Below are 15,731 nucleotides of genomic sequence, written 5' to 3'. Positions count from 1 at the left end.
CCCCGCCCCTGTGCCAACCGTGCCAGGGTCACTGCCTGGGCAATTCCCCCCCCCCCAATGCTCAGCTGCTCCATGGGGTGACTTGGTCTCTGGGCCCCATTCAGGTGCAGCCCACTGAGCTCACCCCCACGCTGGATACCTAGTGCCCCTATCCCCACACTGGGGTGCCCCAAATCGTCGTACCCTCCCCCCTGCAACAGAAACCAATTCACAGCTGCCCCCCGGGGACCTGGTGCCGTGGCTCTGCCCACACAGGAAGTGCCAGCAGGGAAGGGGTTAAGGGGGGCAGGACAGGACAGGGAGCTCCAAGGAAGCTTTTTATTACAAACCTGTTAAAAAAATCAACAACAAGGGGCCCCGAGAGGCCTTAATTTACCACGAGTGAGGGGAGCACAGGACCTGGCCAGAGAGCCCCCACGCAGCGCATGGGGGGCCAGTCTGTGCTGGGGATGGGGGGATCTAGGGTACTGGGTCACCGGAGTGGGAAGTGGGTTGTGCTGAGCCTCTGGGAGGGAGCACAGGGGTTGTAATCTGGTCTGTGCTGGCCACGGGGGGGGCCGCGTGGGGCACAAGGTCTGGGATGGGCTCCGCGCCGGGGGGTGTATTGGATCACTTGGTGGGGGGATGGCAGCTTAGGGTGACCAGACAGCAAGCGTGAAAAACCAGGACAGGGGGTGGGAGGTAATAGGAGCCTATATAAGAAAAAGACCCAAAAAAACAGGACTGTCCCTATAAAATCAGGACGTCTGGTCGCCCTATGGCAGCTTGTCTGAGCCGATTTGGGCCCGCAGGTGTTAACACTGTGCGCCGTACAGATATGCTGCCCGGACCAGCAACGAGCTTCGTACAGAGCAGGCCCGCAGGGGGCACCCCTGGGCTGCGGCCCTCTGGTGGGCACACTCGGCTCCCTGCGGGGGTCCCTTGCCTCCCAGGCAGCCAGGGCTCCAGCCATTCCAAGTCTCAGGGGGTGCCTGTCCCAGCTCTTCCCCCGGCCCATGCCGCGCTCCTACCCCGGTGGGGGGCAGGGGGCTCAGTCCCCGGCACTGGGCACCAGCACCTTGATGGGGGTGGGCGTCCCGTTGCCCGTGGACAGGCTGGTCTCGAGCCCCTCGGGCCGGTGGGACGAGCGCTCTGACTTGCTGGTGCTGCACTCCAGGATGGGGATCCCGAAGCGCTGGGCCGGGCCGTCCTCGGCCGGCCCCACCAGCAGGCAGCAGAGCAGCTTGAGGATGGCCCGGCGCATGTCCTTGCTGGTCAGCGTGTAGATGATGGGGTTGAGCAGGGAGTTGATCATGGCCAAGCCGAGGAAGTAGTCGGCCTTGTAGAGCACGCCGCAGGCCTGAGCCTCGCACCACACGTCCAGCAGCAGCAGCAGGAAGAGGGGCAGCCAGCAGGCCACAAAAGTCCCCACCACGATGGTGACCGTCTTGAGCAGGGCCATGTACTTCTGCGAGCGCTTCAGCATCCCTTTGCGCAGGCTGCCCAGCCGCGGGCTGTGGCCCTTGACCATGCGGAAGACGCGGGCGTAGAGCACCGTGATGGACACCAGGATGGCCAGGAAGACGGTGATGCAGAAGAGGATGTAGCTCTTGGAGAAGAGCGGCAGGACGGTGGAGCAGGCAGCCAGGCTGTCCAGGCAGTTCCAGCCCAGGATGGGCAGCACCCCCAGCAGCACCGAGGTCGCCCAGGTGGCCCCCACCAGCAGGAACATGCGGCCCTTCTTGTCGCTGTGGTACAGCTTCATGCGGCTCATGGTGATGTGCCGCTCGATGGCGATGGCCAGCAGGCTGAAGACGGAGGCGGCCAGCGTGATGAAGACGCCCCCCTCCCGGAGGAACCACAGCAGCGGGGTGAGCTGGAGGGTGTTGGCGCCCGACATGGCGATATTGGCGGTGTAGGCCAGGCCGGCCAGCAGGTCCGACAGGGTCAGGTTGCCCAGCAGGTAGAACATGGGCGAGTGGAACTTCTTGTTCCTCCAGATGGCCAGCAGCACCACCAGGTTCTCCAGCACGATGAGGGCGCAGATGGCCAGGAACGCCACCGCATCGGCCTTCAGGCCGCCCTTGTACTTGCTGCTGGCCTGCAGCTTCCCCGTGTAGTTGTAATGCAGCGAGATCAGCTCGTTGTTGTGATACTCACGGTAGAGCCGGACCAGCCGGGCCGGGGACTCCGCCGTGATCAGCTCCATGCCGGTGGCTCCCGTGGGCGCTACATGGCGCGGCCCTGCCCACTCTGGCTCTCCAGCAGCGCGGCTCAGTGGCGGGGGGCCGCTTGGGTGCAGGGCATCCTCAGCCGCCCAGGGGAGCCCTGCAAAGAGGGGCAGACGGACGTCAGGAGCCCTGGTGCCGTGTACCAGCCTCTGGGCGCCCAGGGGGCTGCGATCAAAGGGGTCAGAGCTCCACTTAGGGGCTGGTATTGGGGGGCTCCCCTGGATCACCCCGTGCTACCTCGCACACACCCAGCCCCCCAACACCCTGCACCCCCAGCCACATCCCCCCCACCACTCACGCCTGTGCTTGGACATCACACAGACCACTGGGAATGCAAACCCCGCCCCCCCCATGAACCCACCGACTTGTGAACCCGGCGCTGCCTCCCACCGGGACACTCCCACTCCATGCCCTGGACCTTCGGCAGCCACAAGAGCTGCCGATTCCCAGCTTTCTGCAGCACGTCTGGGGCTGCGGGTGGTGCTGCCACCAGGAATCCCAGCGCAGGGCTCCCCACTCCCCCGGCTGGCACTGCCCACTCCTCGCTCGGCATTGGTGCCCAGCCTCACCCGGCCCAGCTGCTTTGCAGCAACTGGTGCCCCCTCAGGCTAGCAGGGCGTGGGCCTCTCAATCTCCTGGGCATCGCTCTCTGATTGGCTGCCAGGTGGCTGGGAACGGATCAGCTGATGCCCTGTGCGAAATGGGGGGCACTGGAGTCTGGGGGTAGCTTTACCTGCAGGGGGGAGCCTGATCCAAAGCCCAGGAAGGCGACGGAAAGGCCCCCCTCCCCCATCTGCAGAGCAGCTGTGGGGCCATGCCTCAGCCCCAGGCCAGGTGGTTAAATACCAGACACTCCCGTCAAATACCCATCCGGGGGCAGCTCCCCGCAGCTGGGCTGGCAGACGCTGGGGCATGCCGGGCACTGCTGGAGGAGTCATAGCCCTGCTCCCACTGGGGTCTAGCCCCATGGCACCAAGTGGGCGAGGGAGCCAGGACGTAGGGGGCAGAGCTGGTACCAAGTCCTCCCTCCCAGGGCCTCTTGCAGCAAAGCTGGGTGCTGGGTCACGGCCCTCATGGCCTGTCCATCCCTCCGGCCATCGCAGAGCCTGTAACAGCTCCCCTCCAGGGCCGGCTCCAGGCACCAGCAACGCAAGGCACGTGCTGGGGGGGCACAATTCCAGGGGCGGCGTTCCGGGTGGGGTTCGTTTTCTTTTTTTTTTTGGCTTGGGCAGTTGCACTCTCGGAACTTGGGGAGGCAAATTTATTGCTTGGGGTGGCAAAAAACCTAGAGCCGGCCCTGCTCCCCTCCCCACTTCCCTCAGCCCGCAGGGGGTGTCTGGGATGGGGCTTGTTCCCCCCCTTGAGACCTAAAATCTCCACAGCCCCTTTGTCACCTGCAGGGTTCAGCTAGTTTCTAATCACCCCCCCACACACACACCCCCCATCACACACCCGCTGCAGCCTGGGCTGGGCCCGGCAAACAGAAGCTCCCGCAGAGTAACAGCAGCTGGCGCTGGGGGGGGGGGAGGGGGGAGGACAGCCGGGACCAAGGGGCGAGCCAGCCTGGGATCCTGTTCTGTACAGAATGGCCTGGAGGGATTCATGGCGTGGCTGCGAATCCTCCAAGGAGCCAGAGCCTGACGGAGAGACGGGGCCGGGTCACTTGGGCTGGCCAGGACAAGGGATGCGCAGAGAGCAGCTGCAGCTGGGAACGACTCCCCCTCCACATGCCCCATTTACCACCCCACCCCCGTCGTGCTGCATGTGGCAGGGACTGACTGTGGGTTTGCGCAGCACCCAGCACAATGGAGCCCTGATCTCGGTCGGGGTCTGGGCAGCACCCGGAACAACAGGGGCCCTGATCTCGGTCAGGGTCTGGGCAGCGCCCGGCACAATCGGGCCCTGATCTCGGTTGGGGTCTGGGCAGTGCCTGGCACGAAGCATCCCTGATCTCGGTCAGGGTCTGGGCAGTGCCTGGCACGAAGCGTCCCTGATCTCGGTCGGGGTCTGGGCAGAGTGTGGCATGACGGGGTCCTGATCTCAGCCAGGGTCTGGGCAGCGCCCGGCACAATGGGGCCCTGATCTCGGTTGGGGTCTGGGCAGCGCCTGGCACGAAGCATCCCTGATCTCGGTCAGGGTCTGGGCAGTGCCTGGCACGAAGCGTCCCTGATCTTGGTCAGGGTCTGGGCAGTGCCTGGCACGAAGCGTCCCTGATCTCGGTCGGGGTCTGGGCAGAGTGTGGCATGACGGGGTCCTGATCTCAGCCAGGGTCTGGGCAGCGCCCGGCACAATGGGGCCCTGATCTCGGTTGGGGTCTGGGCAGTGCCTGGCACGAAGCATCCCTGATCTCGGTCAGGGTCTGGGCAGTGCCTGGCACGAAGCGTCCCTGATCTTGGTCAGGGTCTGGGCAGTGCCTGGCACGAAGCGTCCCTGATCTCGGTCGGGGTCTGGGCAGAGTGTGGCATGACAGGGTCCTGATCTCAGCCAGGGTCTGGGCAGCGCCCGGCACAATGGGGCCCTGATCTCGGTTGGGGTCTGGGCAGCGCCTGGCACGAAGCATCCCTGATCTCGGTCAGGGTCTGGGCAGTGCCTGGCACGAAGCGTCCCTGATCTTGGTCAGGGTCTGGGCAGTGCCTGGCACGAAGCGTCCCTGATCTCGGTCGGGGTCTGGGCAGAGTGTGGCATGACGGGGTCCTGATCTCAGCCAGGGTCTGGGCAGCGCCTGGCACGATGGGGCCCTGATCTCAGTCGGGATCTAGGCAGCGCCTGGCACGATGGGGCCCTGATCTCGGTCAGGGTCTGGGCAGCGCCTGGCACGATGGGGCCCTGACCTCGGTCGGGGTCTGGGCAGAGCGTGGCATGACGGGGTCCTGATCTCAGTCAGGATGTGGGTGGCGCCTGGCACAATGGGGGCCCTGATCTTGGTCAACATTTCCATCACCCAAACACTAACAATCACTTGCCCTCCCGCAGCTCCGGCCTTTCCCCAGCGCGCTCTGGGAGATCCCCCTGCGGCGTCTCTCTGAACCCTGTAACTTATCGTTCGCCCACAGCTTCCCAGAGCAGCAGCACAAAGCCAGGGCGTTTGGCAGCTCGGGGGGGGGGAGTGGGAGCTGAACCCCAGCCCTTCTGGACTGGCTGCACCCCCAAAGCGCTGCACCCCCAAAGCGCTGCACCCCGGCCCTGCCATGCCCTGCACAGCAGGGCAGCCTCATGCCTCCTCAGGCTGGGGCAAGTCTGGAAGGCTGGGAAAGTTCCCAGGCTCCCTCTGAGCACTGGTCACTATGGGCATAAGTGAGACCAGCGGGAGGGGAAGAGGGGGCTTCCCCCTCTTTGGCTCTCGGTAGCCAGACCTTGAGCCACAGACCCAGCACGGAGCTTGGGGGATGGGTGAGGGATGGGTGTGACCCCCACGGGGAAGGAGGGGGGAGCATGGGGAGCCTGACCCGACCCAGAACTAAGTGATGCCCTGTCTCCCCACCCCCCAGAGCATATGCCTAGGTCACACTGGTACCTCGGGGGGCCAATGCCCGCGGGCTGGCGTGACTCCCGGTGACCTACACCCACAGGCAGGCTCTGCACTAGGATCCAGGCTGGCGGGGGGAAAGCCCAGGCTGGGGGAGGGTCGGATGGCTCAGCGGGTCTGTGCTCTGCCCCCAGAGAGGGGCAGGTGGCAGAGATCCAGGGCCCATCCCCTGCCACCTCATGCCATCCTTGACACCAGGGCCCCATGGACACTGCAAGGGGCCAGGCGGTGGGGAACAGAGCCCAAGCTGTGCATGGACCCCAGGAGCTGTGTGCCAGGGACTGGGGGGGGGGCATGCCCTGCATCTCCTCCGCCTTGCCCCCAGCGTAGCGGCTGGGGGCACTCCCAGGGCGTTTCCGAAAGCAGCGAAGTGCGGGTGGGAGCGTCGCAGGGCAGCTGCCCTTGGGCCCCCCAGGGTCGCACCGTGATTCTGCCCCAGGGGGCCGGGACCCCCATTCCTGCGCACGCACACCCTGTGCATTAGGAGTCGGAGCACCCTGGTCCTGCTCTCCGACGGAGGGGCCCCGTGGACACCCCCCGATTTAATCCAGCTTGGAGCCCAGCGCCTTGTCCGCGTGGGGCAGGAGAATCCCCGCCCGCCTGGACCCCGCGGGACCCCAGCGCCACGTTCCCCCCGCAAGTTCCACTCGGGACATTCCCGATCCCCGCCCGGGGTCTCCCCCGTGCAGGTCCCGCGAACACCAGCCCCGGGCGGGGGGCTCAGCCCAGCACTTACCGTCCGGCCGCGTCCCAGGCTGGGCTGCGGAGAAACGAGCCGGAGGAGCCCGGAGCCCGGAGCCTGGCCCGGTGCCTAGTCACGTGGGAACCTCCCGTTCCCCCCGCCCCCGCCCCGGCCGGGGGAGAGCAGCCTTCACCGGGGGGGGGGGCCGGGGGATGCGAGTCTGCGCTGCAAAGGGCGAGGAGCTGAGACAGATGGCGGAGAGGTCTGCAGGGCAGAGCCGGGATTAGAACCCAGGCGTCCTGGCTCCCAGACCCCCCTATCTACCCACTAGATCCCACTCCCGCCCAGCGCTGGAGAGAGAACCAAGGAGTCCTGACTCCCAGCCCCCCGCCCCCCCCCACCCACTAGATCCCACTCCCCTCCCAGCGTTGGGGAGAGAAGCCAGGAGTCCTGACTCCCAGCCCCTCTCTCTACACACTAGATCCCATTCCCCTCCCAGTGCAGGGGAGAGAACCCAGGAGTCCTGGCTCCGAGCCCCCCATCTCCGAATGTCAGGTCCCTTCCCCGTGGGAAGAGTGGCTGAGGCTGGGAACTGGTCTCCCTGGGGTGGGGCTGGGAGCAGGGCCTCCCATTGCTGGGGAATCGTTTAGGACCGGGGGGGAGGAAGCCTGGCCCCGGGCAGCGACGTTCGCCTCCGGCCACTCGGACTAGCTCTGACCTCCGGGCAGCGAGGAAGAGGCTGGTACCTCACCCACGCACCCCCCACGCCCCCGGACCCGCCATTCGGAGCAGCTGGGAGGCCCAGCAGCCTGGCCTGGCTCCCAGCAGGGACCTGCGCCACCCTCCACATTCAGATGCTAATTCTGTCCCCGCGTGCCAGAGCCCCTGGCATGGCGCCACCCCACACTGCTTCGCGCTGACCCTGCGGCAGAGGGGCAGCCTGGGGCCCTGGCTGGGGGATAGCCTGGCACAGCCTAGAGCCGGCTGCAGGGGACGGGTAGTGCAGTGCCCCCTTCCAGGCTGCCCTCAAGCCTTCCGCTACCCAATGGCTGCGTTGGGGGCAGGGGCCACAGGGGGGTGGGAAGGGGAGGGGACAGAGTCCCAGGGCATCCTGCGGGGCGGGGGGCCATGCAGCCTGGGTTGGTATTGGAGTGTCTGGGACCAGGTGGATGGGCGAGGGGTGACCGGCCAGCTAACGACAGGCAAAGCCCAAAGCCACAGACACCTCGCCCACCGCTATCCCAGCCCTACCCCCCAGCTCTGCCAGTGCCCCTCAACCCTGACCTGCAGCCCCCCCACTATCCCAGCCCTACCCCCTGAGCTCTGCCGGTGCCCCTCAACCCTGACCCACAGCTCCCCTGCTATCCCAGCCCAGGGCTCCCCCGAAGCTCTGCCAGGGATGACCTGCAGCCCCCACTATCCCAGCCCTGGGTTCTGCCTCCCGCAACAGCTCTGCTGGGGCCCCTCTATCTCAGCCGTGTTGTACCAGTTTTTGCCATTTCCTCACTATCGCGGGTACCTAATTCACCTCCCCCAAGAGAAAGCGGATCAGAGTCCATGTGGGGGGGCAGTCCCAGCTTGGGGGTCCTGGGTCTGGGGCGCTGCTAGCTGCAGGTTAGGGATGCTCCACCGGTTCCATGTGCATTCGGCTGGCACTGCCCGGCTGGGAGGAACAATACCCAGTTCAGGCGGACAGAAGGGGCAGTGGCCGTGCCTAATGCAGACACAATAGGGATGGGTCCCGCGGGGTGAATCCTCCAGGAGCACTGGAAGACAGCTCAGCCTGGCACCACCGTGCTCCCCCTGCAAGGGTGTCTGGGCCCCTGATAGAAGCCTGGGGTGGGAAAGGAGGCTCAGGCAGGAGCCTGGGGTCAGAGGATTTTCAATGCACCACTGGGATAGCGGGTCTCACCACTCCCTGGTCATGAAGGCACAAGCAGGGGTAGTGATGGGAGCCAGAGCATAGTCAGGAACCACCACGCCCCGTGCTGGGGAATGCAGCCCCCGCGGCCCATCTGTCCCACCCCAGAGGCAGCTGCATCTTCGGGCAAGGGGCCCTGTATCAATAGCCGCCATGCCCCACCCCAGAGGCAGCTGCATCTCAGCACCTGGCAAGGGGTCCCTGACTCGATCTCACCTTCCCAACCCCACAAGTGCAGGTGCATTTTGCTGTCACCTCCCCACCCCACAGCACTGTCTGCCTCTCACCCTCTAGCCCTCGACCCCAGCCACTTCCTCCTATGCCCCCGACTCCTGCTCTGCCTCCCAGAGGGCCCACCAGTCCCCTCCCCCAGCCACATTCCCTGGAGATGTAGCAACAGCTGCCGGGGCAATGGGAGCTGCCAGTGTAGGCAGGTGGGAAGATGCCAGGGGCTGCCAGGATTCGCCTATTTGGGAGCAGCCGTCCACAGTCCCGTCTGCCCCATCCCCTCCCGCCCAGTGGGATGCACCCAGGGCTCAGGTATGGGGGTGATGCAGCAAGGATTGGGGGCTGAGCTGGATGGGGGGGTCCCTCGGGCTCCCCAAGCCCATTGACTTCTGTCCCCCGAGCCCAGGTGCCAGGCTGCATTCCATGCCAGACAGCCCCAGGTGCCAAGGTTCACCCAGCCAGGTGCCAAGGTTCACCCAGCCAGAGGTGACCGGTTCCAGGCAGGGAACAGGGCGATGTGGGGTCCACAGGACAGAAATGAAAGTCTGGGGCGAGGCCTCAGGGCTGGGCAGGATGGGGAGAAATGGGGGGCAATGGCCCCCAACCCTAATACTCCCCTACTGCTTCCATGGGGGGGGGCAGAGACGCCTGACCTCTGAGTCTGCCAGGGCTTGGGGGCAGCTGTTTGATCCCTGGGCTCCAGCACTGTGCCCGCTGTGGGAGCGGGGTCTCTGCAGTGCAGCACCTTCTTCCCTGGCCCCCCAGGGCTGGGCACCACGCTTCCTCCTGGGTTCCCAATGCGCCGGTGCGAATGGACCCTCCCGCCCGTCTGGGGGAATCTGCCCCCCGCGCGCCCTCCTATGGGGATGCACACAGCGCCCCCCACTCCCCTGCACTGCAGCCAGGGCACTATCCCTGCAGAATCGGCCCCCCGCTGCGCTGTCTGGCACCCAGCCCTTATGTTCAACCGGTTCATCCACCGCGGCCCCTAGAGTCTGTCTCCTCCTCCCTGCCAGGCAAGCCCCGACCCGCTCCCTTGGGTGCAAGCACCCAGCCCTTCCCACCTCAGCTGCCCTGCTGGGCTTGTGGAGTCTGGCTTATTGGGTTGAGGCTGGGGGTCAGGACTCCTGGGTTCTATCCCTGGCTCTGGGAGGGGAGCAGTGCCTAGAGGGTCAGAGCAGGGGGGCTGGGAGCCAGGACTCCTGGGTTCTACCCCTGGCTCTGGGAGTGCAGGGGGGTACAGTGGCGTGATCCCATAGGAACACGGGCAGAGGCCCCGAGCTGCCGGGAAGGCAGCCCGACCCGCAGTGCTGGGACGTGGGAACAGCCTGGGGCACAGGCAGCTGCTCAAGCACCGACAACCTGGCTGCTGAGCTAACAGCACCCGGGGCTGCTCCCCAGCTCCCCCCACAGCAGCCCAGCCCTGCCCCAGCACATCTTGGGGCTGTGGGAAGTGAGGCCACGCCACCCTCAGGGCAGCCTGCACCAGCAGCACTGAGGGAGGGGCCATTCACCCTGAAACCTAACGGTGCTTATTAAAGGGCAACCTTGTTCACTCTTTCTGGGAGCGGGGGTGATATCTAGTGGTTAGTGCAGTGGAGGCTGGGAACCAGAACTCCTGGTTCTACCCCAGCTCTGGGCGGGGAGTGGGGTCTAGTGGGTAGGAGCAGGGTGGGTGGAGAGAGGGGAGCCAGGACTCCTGAGTTCTATGTCTAGTTCTCCTACTGGCCTGCTCTGTGGCCCCACCCTGTGCCTCAGTTTCCCTGTGTACAATGGGGGCGGTGCTGCTGTTCCACCGCTGGGGGCTGGGAGGATCACTGTGCTTCAGGATCCCAGGCTGGGGGGCTCCAGTGGACATTCGCTCAGTGCAGCCTGGAGTGTTCATTAGATGAGGAGATGTTGGGAATGAAACCCGCATGGGTCAGGGTGGGGGCAGATACCCGGGACTGAATGTCCCCTGCCCTGACCCCAGCCTGCCTCTCCACTCCCGCTGCACAAGCCCCAGCGCCGTCCCAGGCAAATCCAGCGTTGTGCACGTTGCTAGAAATCTGGGGGGACGACCCCCATCCCCAGCCTGCACACACCCTGGACAAGGTCAGGGCCCCGTTGTGCCAGGCACTGCTCAGACCCTGACCAAGATCAGGGCCCCCTTGTGCCAGGCGCTGCCCAGACCCTGACCGAGATCAGGGCCCCCTTGTGCCAGGCGCTGCCCAGACCCTGACCGAGATCAGGGCCCCTGTTGTGCCAGGCACTGCTCAGACCCTGACCGAGATCAGGGCCCCCTTGTGCCAGGCACTGCCCAGACCCTGACCGAGATCTGGCCCCCTTGTGCCAGGCGCTGCCCAGACCCTGACCGAGATCAGGGCCCCCTTGTGCCAGGCGCTGCCCAGACACTGACCAAGATCAGGGCCCCCTTGTGCCAGGCGCTGCCCAGACCCTGACCAAGATCAGGGCCCCTGTTGTGCCAGGCACTGCTCAGACCCTGACCGAGATCTGGCCCCCTTGTGCCAGGCGCTGCCCAGACCCTGACCAAGATCAGGGCCCCCTTGTGCCAGGCGCTGCCCAGACCCTGACCGAGATCTGGCCCCCTTGTGCCAGGCGCTGCCCAGACCCTGACCGAGATCAGGGCCCCCTTGTGCCAGGCGCTGCCCAGACCCTGACCGAGATCTGGCCCCCTTGTGCCAGGCGCTGCCCAGACCCTGACCGAGATCTGGCCCCCTTGTGCCAGGCGCTGCCCAGACCCTGACCGAGATCAGGGCCCCCTTGTGCCAGGCGCTGCCCAGACCCTGACCGAGATCTGGCCCCCTTGTGCCAGGCGCTGCCCAGACCCTGACCGAGATCAGGGCCCCCTTGTGCCAGGCACTGCTCAGACCCTGACCGAGATCAGGGCCCCCTTGTGCCATGTGCTGCCCAGACCCTGACCGAGATCAGGGCCTTGTGCCAGGCGCTGCCCAGACCCTGACCGAGATTTGGCCCTCCGTTGTGCCATGTGCTGCCCAGCTCACAGCCTAACTGGACGAAGGTGGAAAGAGAGGCCCAGCGAGGGGCCGTGACTTGCCCGGGACCAGCCCCCAGGTGTCCGAATCCCAGTGCAGCAGCCTCCCCGTGGATCACAAACCACCTCCCAACACCACCTGGCCCAGGCCAAAGCCACCGGGGCGGCAGCACACGGCCAGGGCCTGATCTCATCCCACAGGGCCTCACTTGAGAGGGGATTAGAGAGACACGGACAAACTCTGCAGAGGAAATCGGCAACGGCAGAGAGAGCAGGGATCTAGCCCCTCCATTGCAGCCACCCCACTCTACCCCCCCCCGGCCTGGAACAACCGGCTGCCGTCCTGCCCCCATAAGGCGAAATGCAAACCCGGCTGCGTAGAGCTGATTAAACCCGGAGCCAGGGCTCTGTGGTTGGGGACGCTGTGTGGGCTTGTCCCCCATTCCCTGCTCTCCCAGCACGGCTATGCGACCCCACGACTGCCCCTCGGGGAGGTCCCAGCTCTGGGGTGGAGCCCCGCCAGCTCAGAGCGGGGCAGCCAACCAGGACCACCAGGCAAGTGTCCAGACGAGCGGCTCCCCACAAGGGAGGGACGGGCTGGGCCCGGCTCGGGGCTGGGGGAGGCAGGGTGACCGGAGCAGAGCAGGCCGCACGGGGTATGGGGGCGGGAAATGAGATTGGGAGGAGGATCTGCGGAGTCCCCTGAAACCACCGCTGCCCTGGGCCTTCCCCCCTGGCTGGGGGCTGCCCCCTCCCCACGCATGATGTCCTGGGGGCGGGCGAGGCGTATTGCTCTGCTTTTCTTCATCCTCACCCACCTGCCTCTACCCAGTTTCCTTTGCCAGCTGCCCCAGCCCTTCCCGTGGTCCCTAGTGTGCCACTATTGCCCCCAAATAGGGCGCTGGGCCACGGGCTGTGTCCGGAACCCCAGGGATTAGCCCTCTGGCAGCCACGGATTCAGATGTGAGTTTTGCCATTTTTGCCCCTCACTTCCTGTGGGGCGCTCCTGGCTCATCCCTGTGCCCATCTGCATGACGCTTTGAGATCCTCGGGCACAGGAGGGGCAAGGCAATTCCAAGGCCTCGGGCGGGTCTGCTCTCCACACCCCACCGGTCTGGCGCTTTGCTGCTGGTTCTCAGCTGGCAGCAGCCAAGTGGTGTTTGTGGCAGGCAGCAGAGCCCACGCGCTGAGTCACGGAGAGGGAAATGCTCGCCCAACCTGCTGAGCCAGCAGCTCTGCGCAGCGTGCGCCCCCGGGGCACGTGTCAGCCGCAGGAGGGACAACTGGCCCCACTTCCAGGCTGTGCCCGGGGGACTGGGGATTTCGGATCCAGTGGCTCCAAACCACGCTCGGAGAGATGCTGCCACGCTCGTGTTTGGGGTGCTAACGGGCTGTGGGGCAGCCCCTGGAGAGTTGGGGAGTGGGGGGAGAGCCCAGCAATTTAGGGCTGATCAGCCTGAGCCAGAAGGCTCTGGGGCTCCCAGGGCCAGCCCCGGGAAGGGCCCATGCGGATCAGAAGGGGCTTCACCCCATCACCATACTCCTGGCCTCCCTCCTGGTCATTCCTGCCAACCCCAGCCACTGCTTCCTCCTGGGGCTGCTGGGAGTGTGTGGGGCAGACATGGGGCAGGGGGGTATCATGAGGTGGGGATGATTCCTTGGGAGCTGAGGGCCCCCCAAGCCACGGGTGAGCTCCCACCCCTCACATCCTGCCCTTAGTGCTCAGCTGCCCCTGCCCTGGTGCATCCCGCCTCAAGCCTCCTTCTCCAGGACTCAGACTGAGCCAGCCCCGGGGTTCTGACCTGGGCCAGGAGGCTGAGGGTCCCTGGGATCTCCCTTGTGCTCCTCGCGCCCCTGGTTTCCCCTTGCATCTGAAAGACACTGCCCCCTTGCAGCACAGCACCCCCGGCCCCAGGCTGGAGGAGTGGGGGCAGCGCTGACTCCAAGGGGAGAGAGCCCCCCGCTGAGCCACCCCCGACTCCCTGCAGCACAGCGTCCCCTCGCATTGTGCTGGAGCAACGCCCTAGATGGGAGAGCGCCCCTGCCAAGTCACCCCCGCCATTCCCTGCTCCTGGCACACTGCCCCCCACCCCCAGCACCATGCTGGGGCACTGGCATCGGCACTGACTGTGTGTGTGTGGGGGGGGGGAGTGCCCCTACTGAGTTGCCCACGTAACTCCCTGCAGCCCAGCGCCTCCGGCACCTCTTTGGCTTTAGATCCTTCTGCATTTGAAGGTTGAAGGAAAGGGACCTTCCACGCTGTTTGCTGGTGTACTACGGTAGCACCCCCACCACCGCACTGTGTGGGCGCTGTACATTATTTATTGGGTGAATTACAGTAGCACCGAGGCTCAAGGCCTGTTGTGCCAGGCGCTGTACGAACGTTCGTTTGGTCTCATTTCTGGTCCACTTTGTTTCTCTGCACACAGGATAAAAGCCTCTGTTTCCGTGGGGAGCTGCTGTTTGTCTTTCGAAAACACGGCCCCCAGATCCCAAACGCAGCCTTGCACAGTGTGGTGCGGTGTCCCACCGCTGCCGCCCTCAAATCAGCTGGTTCCACACACCCCAGCTCCCCAGGGATGGAACATTGGCAAGGAATTAAACAGGGCCCCATCCTACCTTTCAATTCGGAGGAGGCTTGTCCCCACCAGATGAGCTCCCAAAGCCTTGGGACCACAAAATAAAGGGAGATGAAACACAAGCGGCTCCCCTCATGCTCCAGAGGGGCTGTGGGTTGAGATTCAGCATTTTTCCAACACTTGGACACAGTCTCTTTGCTTTGGGAAGCCTGTGGTTTGTTGGTTTTGTAAATTATAAAGTTTTCTCCTGGCTAAAAGGGCCAGCGCTGAAACAGAAACGAAAACAAAGTCAAATCTGGCTGTGAACCTCACTGGAAAGGTGATCGGTTGCTACTGCTGGACAGGTTTCAGAGGGGTAGCCATGTTAGTCTGTATCAGCAAAAACAACGAGGAGTCCTTGTGGCACCTTAGAGACGAACACATTTATTTGGGCATAAGCTTTTGTGGGCTAAAACCCACTTCATCAGATGCCTGGAGTGGAACATATAGTAGGGAGGTATAAATACACAGCATATGAAAAGATGGAAGTTGCCTTACCAAGTGTGGGGTCAGTGCTAACGAGCCAATTCAATTAAGGTGGAAGTGGGCTATTCTCAACAGCTGACAAGAAGGGGTGAATACCAAGGGAGGGAAAATTACTTTTGTAGTGATAATGAGGCCAATGTAATCAAGGTGGCCCATTTCAAACAGTTGACAAGAAGGTGTGAGTATCAGCAGGGGGAAAATTACTTTTTGTAGTGACCCATTCACTCCCAGTCTTTATTCAGGCGTAATTTGATGGTGTCCAGTTTGCAAATTAATTCCAGTTCTGCAGTTTCTCACTGGAGTCTGTTTTTGAAGTTTTGTTGTTGAAGAATTGCCTCTTTTAAGTCTGTTATTGAGCATCCAGGGAGATTGAAGTGCTCTCCTATTGTTTTTTGAATGTTATAATTCTTGATGTCTGATTTGTGTCCATTTATTCTTTTGCGTAGAGACTGTCCAGTTTGACCAATGTACATGGCAGAGAGGCATAGCTGGCACATGATGGCATAGATCACATTGGTAGATGTGCAGGTGAACGAGCCCCTGATGGTGTGGCTGATGTGATTAGGTCCTATGATGGTGTCCCTTGAATAGATATGTGGACAGAGTTGGTAATGGGGTTTGTTGCAGGGATTGGTTCCTGGGTTGGTGTTTTTGTTGTGTGGTGTGTGGTTGCTGGTGAGTATTTGCTTCAGGTTGGGGGCTGTCTGTAGGCGAGGACTGGCCTGTCTCCCAAGGTGTGAGAGTGATGGGTCGTCCTTCAGGATAGGTTGTAGATCCCTGATGATGCGCTGGAGAGGTTTTAGTTGGGGGCTGAAGGTGACGGCTAGTGGCGTTCTGTTACTTTCTTTGTCGGGCCTGCCCTGTAGTAGGTGACTTCTGGGCACTCTTCTGGCTCTGTCAGTCTGTTTCTTCACTTCCCCAGGTGGGTACTGTAGTTTTAAGAATGCCTGATAGCGATCCTGTAGGTGTTTGCCTCTGTCTGAGGGGTTGGAGCAACAGCAACAACGCTTCCTCAGCTCTCGTCCCCTAACGCCCCTACTCTACTTGTGCTATATTGATGACATC

The 15,731-nt window shown here is 63.7% G+C and overlaps 1 protein-coding gene across 2 annotated transcripts; it reads right to left on the bottom strand.

The window, feature by feature from the left end:
- Positions 1–903: 903 nt before the first annotated feature.
- S1PR5 (sphingosine-1-phosphate receptor 5) lies at positions 904–14,273 on the bottom strand. 2 transcript variants are annotated; one of them, XM_074934979.1, is made up of 2 exons: positions 14,182–14,273; positions 904–2,307 (listed from the first exon to the last, which is right to left on the bottom strand). In XM_074934979.1, the coding sequence occupies exon 2, from the start codon at positions 2,186–2,188 to the stop codon at positions 1,031–1,033; it is 1,158 nt and encodes a 385-aa protein (XP_074791080.1). In that variant the 5' UTR covers positions 2,189–2,307; positions 14,182–14,273; the 3' UTR covers positions 904–1,030. The 2 variants fall into 2 exon arrangements, with proteins under 2 accessions (XP_074791080.1, XP_074791079.1); XM_074934978.1 differs by lacking the exon at positions 14,182–14,273 and adding an exon at positions 6,473–6,549.
- Between the last annotated feature and the right edge of the window lie 1,458 nt (positions 14,274–15,731).

Source organism: Natator depressus, chromosome 20, assembly GCF_965152275.1.
Source record: "Natator depressus isolate rNatDep1 chromosome 20, rNatDep2.hap1, whole genome shotgun sequence".
In the NCBI taxonomy this organism is placed as follows: Eukaryota; Metazoa; Chordata; order Testudines; family Cheloniidae; genus Natator; species Natator depressus.
This window is presented reverse-complemented; position numbering and strand designations above follow the sequence as displayed.